Source organism: Pleurodeles waltl, unplaced genomic scaffold (assembly GCF_031143425.1).
Source record: "Pleurodeles waltl isolate 20211129_DDA unplaced genomic scaffold, aPleWal1.hap1.20221129 scaffold_69, whole genome shotgun sequence".
Taxonomy (NCBI): Eukaryota; Metazoa; Chordata; class Amphibia; order Caudata; family Salamandridae; genus Pleurodeles; species Pleurodeles waltl.
The window spans coordinates 3,110,317-3,123,774 of record NW_027150390.1 but is presented as its reverse complement, the minus strand read 5'-3'; the positions used below and the strand labels follow the sequence as shown (position 1 = coordinate 3,123,774).

The 13,458-nt window shown below is 41.9% G+C and overlaps 1 protein-coding gene across 1 annotated transcript in view; it reads right to left on the bottom strand.

Annotated features, from left to right (window-relative positions):
• LOC138279161 (cytochrome P450 2C14-like) overlaps positions 1–13,458 on the bottom strand; it is a gene marked incomplete at its 3' end in the record, with an annotated part of 171,290 nt that overhangs the window by 105,991 nt on the left and 51,841 nt on the right. The window contains exon 2 of the mRNA XM_069219381.1: positions 806–968. Coding sequence (XP_069075482.1) covers positions 806–968 — 163 coding nt within the window. The remainder of the gene's footprint in view (positions 1–805; positions 969–13,458) is intronic.

Below are 13,458 nucleotides of genomic sequence, written 5' to 3'. Positions count from 1 at the left end.
TCATTGGACCTCTCTCCAAGGAAAAGTTTCCTGCTTCATTGTGGCTTCACTTCAGATTGGTTTTCAGAGCTGTCATGCAAAGGTGTGCACAGCCGTGACCACGAATGGATGGCCCAACCCCAAAAATACATGCCAGATAGTTAGATGTCAGTATATTGACAACAGCACCCATGTTGGTTTGACCATCCTTTCCAATGTATCCCTCTTCCTGCCATGCTCGGGTTCCACCAGTGTCCAAGGCACATGCTATGTGAAAAGGATATGGAGGGAGGCAAACGAAAGGCAGCGGAAAAAGGGCAAAGAAGAATAAAACAATCACACACATGACATTATATATATATATTTGCCAGAACACCAAACCCATTCCAGCTGAGATAATGAGACTTGAACATCCTTGTCAAGCTTACCACTAAGACATCACATTCCAATAGCACACATTATCACAGATCTCCGAACCTGTATCTTGTGCAGCCTGAAAATGCAATTAACTGGCTAGTAAAACTTTTTTTTTACAGTTGGCTATTTAACCTATATATAAGTGCCATTAATTAGTAATGGTAAAGCCAGCGGAAACACATAAGCAATTTTATACAGACTTCCAGACTTACAAAAACTCACAAATCATAAAGTTAGGAATTTGCAACGCTAATAGCTCTAACTCGAGCAAATGCAAGACCCATTGCATTGCAAATGCTTGTTTGTTTTACTTTTGCTTCAATACACCTGATGTGATTGGCAAGAAACAAATCAATTTTTAATGTAAGCTTTACAAGTATAATGATGCAATAAAAGGGAGCAAGCTTACCCCTGCCATTCGCATAGTCCTTAAGAGTTGGGATTAATGGGCGGTTGTTCGTCGCCTCTGAGCTGGTGACCAGGGCATCCCTCACGGCTTCATATCCATGGAGCACCACTATGGGGCTTTCTCCGACCCACACAGTGACTGTGTTCCCATATTTTTTTGTTAGCTGAAAAGATACAAAAGTACTGCTAGTATGTGCATGGCACCAAACTGCCTGAAAAGTACCTTTGGTTTCCTTGTGAGCAACACATGGTTTTGTTGTGGGCCCTGATCTGATAAATAAATAGTTTCCTAAGTATGTGTAATGTGGACAGGGGTTGTGTTTCAGACTGCTGTGTAGATCTGCTTTGTTAAAATATACAGCTTTAGGCATTGAAGTGGTTTATTTACTAAAAAAAACTACAACAAAACTAGGACATATCACATATTTGTGAGTTTAGGGGTGGGTTGACCATGGGTCATTCAGCTGACCCTGGTGACTAACATAAAGGTGGCCTCTTTTGTCCCTTGGCTAGATCTCCTCCATGAAGAATCACACCTTTTCTTACAGGTTATTGTGGTCTTCTGAACAGCCTAATTAATTGGCATTTGGCTGCATTGAGTTTACTGACACAAGCTATGCCCTGTCTGATGGCCGGTATGAGTGGAGCGGAAGGTGGCACTTGCAATGTAGTCCATTCATCTGGTGGGTGGAAGTCAAGGAATCCAGTGCCTAACCTGTGCTGTGGTTTTAGGTGGGGGGCACCAGTGCTCATTTTTGAGAACCTTGAATTACTTTTCATCATCAGACTTTTACCCTCAGCAAGAGAGAAAGGCAGGAAAGGATAAAGGAAGAAGAAGACAGGAAAACAGTGACAGATGGTTGGCATACACAAACTATAATCTGAATCTTTCCCACCCTGCACATGCGTGGGGTTTTACTCTAGCGCAGAGGTTCCCAACCTTTTGACATCTGTGGACCCCCACTTTATCATTACTGGAACCCAGGAACCCCCATTGAGTCATCATTGGAATCCAGGGACTCCCTACTGAGTCATTAGTAAAAGCTGGGGACCTAATCTGTTAATATTATTGACTTTTCTAAGTAGCTGACCCCCTGAGGAGGCTTCGCGGAACCCCAGGGGTCCCTAGACCACAGGTTGGGAACCACTGCTCTAGCAAACTGCTGCAACATCCAAAAACCTGGAGGGCTGTGGGGGAAAGGATTGCATTTCCAAAGTGCTTAATTGTATACTATGTACAATTATGCGTTGGAGCAATGGAGGCCTTTACAAAAATCATGGTTCGCTGAGTAGTATTCATGGAAAGTTGCTCCTGTTACAGCTCTCCAGCAGTACTACTGCTGAGTTTTGTGACTAAGGGAAATTCGTAATCTTTACAAGCAGTACTACAACAAATGCAGATTGATTCCCTTTGTGAACCAAGCTCTTTATATATTTTTATTACTAACAGGCTCTGATTTATTTATCTTTGCAGAGATGTTAAAGGTTTACTTAAAGTCCACAATTTCAATAAGGCAATTACACTAGAGGACCCGGATGACCTCCACAGGAACCGTTTGACAACCAAATGCAACAGACTATTCTGAAAATTCTATCTGATAGAGACATCCAGCTGGCAATTCCTTACTTTAGAATCTATCACAGGCGCAAGACTGGATCTGGAAACTTTTTTCTCATAACATGTCTGCGCATTGGAAGAGGGTGTCTCGCAACTCCATATCGATGTCGTCTACCGGATGTGACATCAACGGAGTCCATATGACCCCCTCACCAACGTGCTGATGTCAGTTCCTTCTTTTCCACACTTGCAATACAGATCTTGTGATGGTTGATTAGGCCGCTTTGGCCTACATCAATATTTTCGTCGACAGAACAGTGTGCTTTTTTCTGTTCATGTCCTCAGGCCTTAAGCCCCATGGGTCCTGTTGTCGATGAATGTTGGCTACGGGCCCCCACTCTGTTTGTATGGGGTGCCTGGGCAAGCCCCACAGCGCAGAAGAGTGCAACTCCTGTCAGCGTCTCTGACCGAAAGCTCTGCGGGAGCACCATATGAAGTTTTTAGTGGCGCAGATGTCAGAGCTGTCCCAGGTTGGTCATTGTCTCCTTTTTGTACTGAGGTCCGTTCGTGGGCTGTTTAAGGAGTCATTCTCGTAGATGTCCAGCTCCATCGATGTCCCGACGTTCAACCTCCCAGCATTACTCACCTGAGGATTTGAAGCCTGAGTCTGCCCTGCGTTTCCCTCCCTTTCCTAGTGCTGGGGCAACTATGACCCAGAAGCGGAAATTCTACAACTTCCTTCATCCTATCTTTGGGAAGTCACCTTCCCCTGGAGCGCCTGGGGCCCCCAAGGAAGTGCAAGAGGTCTTTTCTGTGTCCACGCCAGCGGGCTCGCCCTTGGCTTCAGTTAGACCTCTGGCTTCAGTTGACAAAGCTGTTACTTGCTGGTGCACAGCCCTTCGGGGTTCACACCTGTGGTGCAGGTATCCGATCAGCCAACGCCGGTGACTCTGCTGGTGTCAGCGTCAACGTTGTATCCCTTTCGCCATCTGAAGTTGACATCAACGTCAAGGATTCACGTTCTCTGCGCCGTTTGACATGGGGAATGGCGCCAGTCATATCAAATATTCCTGACCATATTCCACATTCTGGGGAGTCCCCTCATGTTTATATTTCCAAGGAACATTGTCAAGAGGCTGTGGTAGTTATACCACACATGTCATATGTGAAACGGCCTCTTATAGATGACAGTTGGATAGCTTATCCAGCTACGGCTGGTGGTTTGGATTCTTCCCCAGCCGCAGGCCTACTTTCACCCCCTGACCTTGCTAAGGAGGCATGTTCCTCTCTAGCTGACATGCTGAGAAGCGTTGCTGTAATTTTGGATTTGACACTTCCTTCAGTGGAATTATCCTGTGATCCACTTACTGATGTTCTCCATCAAAGACAAATGGGAGTTGAGCCCGTGCCTCCTTACAGTGAAGCTCTACATGATGTTTTGTTGGGGCTTGGCCTCAGCCTGATACAGGGGCCTCTTATGATCGGGCTATATCTCATAAGTACCAACCAGCCCCTGAGTGATGCAGTTTGCTTAATTAAACATTCTACTCACTGTAGTTTGGAGGTACAGGCTGCTTTAGCCTCCCATGATATTGAGGCTCTACCACGTGTTCCATGTGATAAAGAATCCAGGAGTCTAGATCTTTGTGGAAGGCATGTTTTTCCTCCACGAGTTCTGCCTTATGTTCTGCGAATACATCTTGTGTTCTTACACGTTTTTCACATTAGTAATGGGACTCATTGACAAGCATCTTGTCTGTTCTTCCAGATGATATCAGGAGCAATCTTGCCCCTATCATTTAAGACTGCCAGCAGGCAGCTAAACTGATTATTCGCTGTGGTATGGATACTACTGACTGTGTGGCTAGGTCCATGGCTTCTTCAGTGGCACTACGTTGCTGTGCATTGTTATGCACCTCTGGATTTTCAGAGGCAGTTCAAGCCACATAAATTGACATGCCTTTTGATGGTGCCCGTTTATTTGGTGCACAAGCTGATTCAGCTTTAAGATGTTTTCGAGACAGTAGGGGTGGAACAGGGAATTAGCTTTGTTCCTCTCTACCATTTGATATAGTTCATACTTCCTGTACAGGCAGATGAGCCACGCTTTACCAGTTTTGTGAGAATGTTTCTGTACTATGTCTGTTTCAACTAATGGTGGCACTCAGTGGCTGTTTTTGCTTCCGGCAGGTGTTATTTTCTTAAAATTGTCAATTATAACGGGGGGGATTATATTACCCTGGAACCTTATGCAGGAGGATTCATGTCTGATGTTTCAAGACTACTGTTATTATTGTTCTTTATTACGTGGTGTGAAAGTGGTAGTTCTCCTCTTCATGCTGGTCAGTGACAGCTTCTTAGCTGTTTATCTCCTTTTGATCCTTTACGATCCCCCCCCAGCCCCAGGGACCACCACCTCCCCAGGGCAAACCAAAAAAATGGAAATGGAAATGCTGCTCCCTGCGTGCAGGAGCAATACTTTAATCTCTTTCCCTGCCCACATATCTGCTGCTGTCACAGCTCCTGCCAAGCAAAAGCAAACAGCTGTCTCCCGAGGGTGGGCACCTCAGGAGATTGCAGGAGCCGGCCCTGGGGATAGCAGTCCCCAGGACCATATGTATGGCTCCCGGAGGCCCCCCATGTCTTTTGCAAGGGCCAGCCCCGGGAAGGTGGGGGTCCCCAGGACCGTATATGGCCCATGAGGGGGACCATACGGCCCCTCTCCCTTCTGTGAAAATTGAAACGGCCCCGGGGTGGTGGTGGTCCTCAAGTCGTTGGGGGTCCGTGCCCCCACTGTAAGCACTTTCCTTTTGCCCAAGAAGATGGTGGTCCCTGTGGCTATAAACAGACCCAGAAAGGGTGTCTGTGCCCCCCTGTATATTTGTTTTGCATAGCCACGGGTAAGTGGTGGTCGCCGGGACTCTTAAGAGCCTTGGAGGGGCATGCACCACTGCTCCTTTTTTTTTTTTAAATGCTATGCCCCCAAGACCTGGCCTACCCGGGGACTATATAAAGAACAAGCGCAGTAGACCATGCTTGGTTTTTTAAAAACTTTTTGGCACATCCGCAGATCCCCCCAGATTTTGCCAAAATGTTTTTAAAACATGCTTTTTCTCCCTGGCCAGGTCCCGGGGGAGGGGGGGGGTGTGGCAGCACCAAGGCTAGGGAGTTAGGGTATTCCTACCCCCTTTTTTTTCCGTTTTTGTTTGGGAATCGGCTGAAGCTGAGTCCCAAAATGGCTGCCAACACTTTCCAATTGTTGGCAAGCGATATCCGGGATCCGCAGTGCCTCTGCGTCCCTAGATATCCATATTTATTTTTCCTTTAATATCTCTAAAACTATGGAATGGATTTACACAAAATCACAAAAAGAACAATTTGCACATCAAGATCTAGTTTACTGACAAATTTGGTGTAATTCCATTCAGCGGTTTGGGCTGTAGTCATGTCTAAAGACCATATGGGAAAATGCACTGGGAAAACATATTTTGGGACCCCCTCTTTTTCTTAGCCCCCGCTTGACAGATCACCCCTAAACTTTCAGGACAGAAGCTGAACTGACTGTCGTATTCGTTTGAAATGTTTTGGAAGATTTGTCAAACAGCACCAAAGGTATTGGCAAAACAAAAAAGTTGTTAAAAGAAAAAAAACAATATATATATATATATATATATATATATATATATATATATATATATATATATATGCACACTATTTCAGACAAGATACACCTTCTGCTGTTCAAACCTGACTACTCAAGATGTCAAATTTAACCAAAAAAGGACTTTTCAGACCTTGTGGAACTAATGGGAAGAAAAGGTTAGACTCAGAAGATCCTCACAAGGAATACATTTACTACCTCCAACCTTCCCATAAAGTAAAAGACTGTAAAATTTGCCATACCTTTCCCTCAAAAGCCCTTAAAGACAGGGAGGGGAGACTTAAAGCCAAGGACGCTTCACTTTAAGAAGAAGATGAGGAAGATTCTTGGAAATCTCAGAGGTAGCTTCAATAAAGGGAAATATCAGGAGGCTCAATGCCTCATGAACCACCTAAGAAAGCTCTAAAAAAGACTTTTTATGGGCCATTTAAAAGCATATTTCGTCAATTGAACATTTCCACAAACATTCATAAGGGGATATCTCCTCAAAAATGTAAAAATTAGAACCTACAACTTCTTCAAAGTTGACTTTACATTTAAAAATGTGCTGTCGACTGAGAAAGTTGCTGTAATTGTGACAAGACGATTGCAGTCAGAAATGTAGTTGATGCCGAAGGCAAGGATGATACTGTCATCGAAATCGACACCTATATTGTCCATGGAAACATCGTTGATGAAGAAACCACTGACTCATTTCATAGCAGTGACAATACCACCATCGTCGATGAAAACACTGATTATGTTGACGATGAAATCAACGTGATCATCGACAATACAGCCACTCCATTCCCAATCAACTTTACTGATACCAGAACACACCTCTCAAAGCAATGTTACACCATTTCCACCTACCCATTTGCAGGATGAGGAGGGTTCGGAAGATGAAGGGCCCTTTGGAACAGCCATAGTCCTGTACTAAATCTTCAATATCAGGGGAAAAGTTAGGACATTTTGTGCAGGTCTGTTACTCTTCAGAGGCACAGACTCCTAATAAACCTATTCCATACTGCTATCAGCCATATGCCATTATCATCCTGAAGAGTGTTGAAGCCTCCTTTTCTATCTGCCCTCAGGAACAAACCAGAGACCAGCCAGCCTTAAGGTACAAGCAGAAATATTTAATAATATGTGCACGGAGACTGTGGCTTGAAAGGCCAAGCAGTCTGAATTGCGGAACTCCGATACAATCTTTTATGCATGAAAACCACAAAAGGGTGAAAATACATCATCCAATCAGAACAACTGAAAGATAATTTCTTCATCAAGTACATGGTGTGATGTTGATCAGGAGATGCATGGTATTACACATATATTAGGCATCTACCCAATCACAGTAGAATAACATTTCATAGTGGCAGCGTGATACAAGATGACCACAAGCGTGACCTTCACATTTCTCAGACAGTGGGGACTTTCCAAGGCGTCACCAATCCAGCTTCCTCATATCCTCTCCTCAGACCTATGTGGACATCGAGATGTCTGTCTGTTGCTGGGCGAATGAAGCAATGCATGTCGCATGAGCTGACTCTTTTAAGCAATCCTTGCTTTACAAGCTGCCTGTCAGGGTTAATGTACTAAAGGTCATCCGACCTTCTGCATATGTTTTTCAGGCCTGTACATCATTGAGTATCACAGGATGAGGTCAGGCCTGGGGGATAATAAAATGGATTCCTTAGCCAGTTTCCACATTCCCTCCTCTGATAATCAATGATGAAATGGTTTTCCCAATCCTCCTGGAACTGTCTCCCACCCATCAGTGTTTAGGTCTAGATATTGTGTCTGGTATGCATGCTGTTGTTATCTTCGTAATCATTACTATTGCTGTCTTTTGTCATCTTTTGTACTTCTTGTTCAAACTTCAGAGGATACCTGATATATCACTATATGTGTTTTTTGTGTAAGCAATGTTGCACATGGGACATTAACCTTAGTTGTTATCTGGTTGTGTGTGTGTGTGTGTGTGTGTAATTAGGAACAGATATTTCTTTCCTCTACCTGGAATCTGGGAAGCAACGTTGGGCACTACTTACTAATCTAGTCTTAACCTAACAACAACCCATTCCTCCTATTATGATCACTACACCTGTACTTGATATTATGCATTATTATCAATGACAACTCTTATTTGACAGGAAATGGAATGTTGATGCTGTTCTATGTCTTTCACAGCTATAGTTGGTAAAGGTGATGTGCGGTACTAATCTGTATTTTTTTTTTACTAAGCACTGTTGGAGCAGGTGTGCGCAAACATCAAATGACATAATATATTTAGCTTTGCATCATACTTCACTTTCAATTTAACATTCTTCTAACATTCTTCTTTGTCCCTCAAAGCATCTTTGCTCATCTCTGTGGTGCTTACTTCTACTGATAATTTGGGAAAGAAGTTCAAAGTTTTAATTTTCAAAGTCTCATTGTCATTTAATGCTTCTATTCGAAGTAAGGGTGATCCGTGGGAAATCAGCAGACACCATGAGAAGTAGCACAACAACAACAAAAAAATCTAGTGCCCATGGCTATTTCTTGGTGGGCCTTGAAGGGGTGTCGGACATCGTTGCCTTATTGAATTTCAAAAGAGAATTTCAAAGTGATCAATTTCCTATACCTTATATTTTGCCCCAGAGGTCACCAGTACTTGAGGCAAAAGGTATTGTAGAATGGAGGCCAGGTACTCTAGAAGTGAAGGTTTACTGAGGTCTTTCCGCCAGAACTGCAGGAGATGAAGGTTGTGAAGTTGAAGATGACAGTTGATGAGGTTGACGGTGCCCATAGTCCTTGCAGTTATACTCTTTGGAGGAGACGAAGAGATCCTTAAATGTTGCAGTTGTAGAGGGCTCCTATTCCCGGAGCCAACAGCCTGCAGTTACAGTACCATGGAACGTCAATCAGCTGTGCCACAGTCGGTGGTACCCCTTCAGTGTGGCATCAAAGGATAACTTGATTACTTTGTATTAGAACCAAACAGGGCCCGCTTACACCCTCGGTCTCTCGGAGGCGTGCAGCACGAGCAGCCCTAGTTGAGCGGAGACTCTACCATGATGGTGGGCCCACCTGTTGTTCCACTCGTTTCTGCGGCTGCGGATGTCCATGTTCCGCTACAGTCTTGGTGTAAGAGCTGTGGATCCAGGAGGTCAGTCCCTCCTACTTTACAGGTGACCCAAGCCCAGTCTTCCTGTTGGAGATCATGTCCAGGTAGTGTTCTCTAGCCAGGAAGGGCCTGCAGCACCTAATGCTGAAGGCAATGCAAACTGCTGTCAAAATGTCTTATCAGATAATAACTTCTCAGCACCAGACATGTTCATAGGCCAGTCAAACAGTATTTCAGTCAGTGCTCAGTTTGACAACTTTGTCAAGGGTGCCTCTCTTGACCAATGAAGCAAGTGGTAGTGCATCGATCTAGAACCGCTCAGCAGATGCACAAAATCTTATAGAGGGACATATCTGACTGTTTTATGGGGTAACTAAATTAAATAAATTATTTCACCCCCTCCTCTTTGCGCACACCTAATCCCACAGTCTATTGTACCACCTGTCAGCTGTTACTCATATCAAAAACTGGATCATCATAACACATGCAACATACAACATCACTGTTAGTAGCACCATTCCACTCTACTAATGTAGGCAGGACAGTAATATTCACATATCAAAGGCACAATCGTTATCACTGCAAACCATACAAGTGCTACATCGGAAACCTGTAACTCAACCAGGTGAGGCTAAAGTGGAGCTAGGGGTAATATGCATCTAAAAATGTTTTTGTTTCCTTATTATCTTTTTTTTAAATCTTGTTTTAATTTTTTAAATCAGGAAAGGAAAACCCAATCGAGGTACGTGGGGGGGAAAGGCTCTCTACTCTGTGTGTAACCACATGCTTCTGAAAGAAGAAAGGTATATTGAAACATGACATAAATCTGTACACAGAACTAACATTTCTCTCCCTCTCATCCCTGCCTCACACTTGCAACATAAACTTCTCTAATTATACTTTCAAAAATAATATGCAGTAATAAATTTGGAAAACACATGTTAATAGTAATAGCCAACCATCATTCTATAGTCAAGTGTATAATCAATGCATCAAGTCCTTCTCTTATAGTGTAAGTGTAACACAGTAAATACATTCGGAAGTGACATTGTAGATCTACTGATAACATTATATTAATATTTTGTTACTGTCCCTGTATCTAAAGTCCCATCACTGAGACAATTAATAAGTATGGACAAATAGATGCTATAGGATAGCCCTTCTAATCACATATACTAGTACACTCTTAAACGGAAATCAGCACTCAAAAAATAAATAACAGTGACACTCAGTAACAGTGGAATATTCACACAAACTATTTCACCAAACAAATGGTAATCCAAAGGTCAGGAGAAAACACATGTTACACCGGTATACAGCCAGTATTTTGGGAACACAGCATTGTATCCTATTATTCTCCTCCAACACACAGAATATTTGCATCAATGCTGGAGGGGTTGGGACCTTGCAGCCATCACCGCCATCAGAAGTCACTTCCCCTTTCTCATACAAGTGTGATGTTGTGAAATGCAGATGTTCCTCTAAGATAAAATATGGGCATGGGACACACACCAGTCTTTACTGGGTGCCCAAAATCTGTAGTTGTCTTTTGGCTAAACTCTTTCATAGTGCAAAAACACAAACAGGATGCAATTTATATTTGGCACCCTCATCATCAGAAGTATATTACTAATAGCTGTATTGCAGTACTACATAGCACATCCTAAGGTAGTAATAACTCTATGCTAATATAGGTATGATCAATACCCAAAACCAGTATGGAAAATATTTAGTTGCAATCTACCAACACATGAAGGCAATCCATGTCACTGTGCACATTAAGATGTACCCCGGAAGACTCCCATTAATTATGAAAACATAAAACGGAACATAGACAGATGGATACAGAAACCACATGTCCTCGTCCATGTTCTGAAACCTAGGAAAAAACATGGATAGAAGAATACTCCTCCTGCAGCCAATTATATAAGTCACACATACATATAAACGTAAATACATACATCCCTGCGTCCAGGGTGTATAAGAAAATCCTATAAACTTTAAAATTAACAGTATCCAAATACTTATTAGGCATCATCATTCAGCTGTACATTTATTGTTTATTCCGCACTTCAAGGAATCATACTAAATCCAGCACACTATCCCATCATCGTGTGCACCACACTTCTACTTTGTCTGTCATGGTGACATATCGCAACAATCCGTGGCTTTGCCCTCGGAGCCATTCCCAGAGTCTGTGGTTTTCACAAATGGAGTAGGTAATCTTAACTGCCACAACCAATGCAGGAACCTCGCAGATAAATGGTAAATTTGTGCCCAGAGCTTATGAGTTAATGTCACAGATAAAATTATAGTAAAAACATTGGATCGATACCATCCAGTCAGTGGATACATGTGGGATAAAAAAACACGCACTCTTCTTTTACCTGTGGAGGAGACATAACCTGTAACATTGCATAACTGCACCCAGATAGTGTTAGTCTCCTTTTCTTTTTTTTCCGTCAATAAATGTATTTCCTTTCATATTCATATTTTTTTGTGAACTATGAGTGCAGAATTCACCCTGTGTATCTTATATCTTATAAGATATGTGTAACCAGAATGTTTTACCCTAAAACATCACATTCACTTTTTTTGTTCAAAACATATTCCTATAGCTAGAGACATTGTACAAAGTGCAATGCACATTAATTAGGTGGATCCATTAAAGAATCCATTAATATTTACAAGAGATCTACTGTCCTGATACAATATAAGTAGTATTGCCGTTCCTGCTATAAAATAAAAAACATTTGTGACAAATGTGTTGTATTTTTATTTATTTATTGCCCCTTTGATACTTTAGTTGCGCTCACATGACTTCAACATACTACATGTACTGCAGGCGTTTAGACATCCACTTGTGTTATTTTCTTTTAGCCGCTTATTAAGTGAAATCGATCACTAACACGTCACGTATCATTATTATTACTGCACGAATATGTTTATTTTGAATATCAATACACCTTAGTAGAAGTTTGTTATCACAGAACTAACTCACTCTGCATCCCAACAAGAACCCTAATGTTGTATATATATTATTTCCTGATATTATTTACAATCCAGCACATAGTAACTCTTCTGTTAATGTCTAGATCTTTTGCATAATCGAACATGACTAAATTATTTGTATGTACTCTATGGAGCTATGAAGAAATACACAACCAGTGGTATGGAATTACTGTAGACAGATGCCCAGCACAGTTCTTCCAGAATGCTCTCTCATCAGATGCTAATATTTGCAGAAGCCCGAAAGCAAAATTTGCCATTCTTTGCTTTCAAAATATCTTCACAAACAATGTAACTAGGAAAGAAACATTTTGCTAAACTACCATGAAATTTTAGGTGTTGTTTCTTTGAAACATCATTTAGTAAAATGTGCGGATGCATGGTGGTATTTCCAAATGTATATTCATAACAGAAAAATAAATGTAACCATTTCAGCAAAGTTATGCGCAAAATGAAAATAAACAAGCATTGGCAAAAGCAAAAATATTTTTTTTCCCCCGCCCTCTAAAAGTACACATTGACACAGTAGTTCCTGGCATGAACAAAACTACTTTATGCCAATATGCTTCGTATGGAAGAGCAGAATTGTGTCACTACCTATGAAGCCAATTGATAAACAGAGAGACAGAATTCAAATAACAAAAGGTCTGGGATAACCAGTTTTTGGCAGAATTCTTAAAGAAAATCACAAAGTGCACCCATGGTATCTGTCCTTCCATTCGTGCAGATTTACAGCTTTTATGCATGAGCAAGCATTTACAGAGGCAGACCAGGAAATCGGACTCTTAGACAATATTTGTAAACGTCATTTTAGCCGGAGCAAATATGCTTGTGTTTTTACAGGACAAGTAGATTGATGACACAAACTGTCCCATGGACAATTAGACATTTTATAAAATTCCACACTCCTGACAACATATTGTTAACTGCTGCAAATGAATCCCCCGTTCCCTCAAGACTAAATTTGTTCACTGTAAGAATTTTGGCAACCTTTGCATGGGTCAAATATTTTTAAATGTAATCCCTACATAAGAAAGTTCTTATTTGTTGTACACCTGTGGTTCCCAACCTTTTGACTCCTGGGGACCCCCATTGAAACATCACTGGAAGCCGGGACCCCCAAGCAATTCACACAATTTAAATTTCAAACATGAAAACAGTAATTCACAATAAATAGTGCACAGCAAACAATAACTAACATAAATATGTGGTCGGGAAAGGAAGTAAACCACAAGTGCCTCTCATCGCTCCCTATCCTCTTTGTCACATGTAATTAATTTTTATTATAGCACCTCTCATACCAGTGTAGGTGTTGGAGCACTTTACAGAGGAGTACAA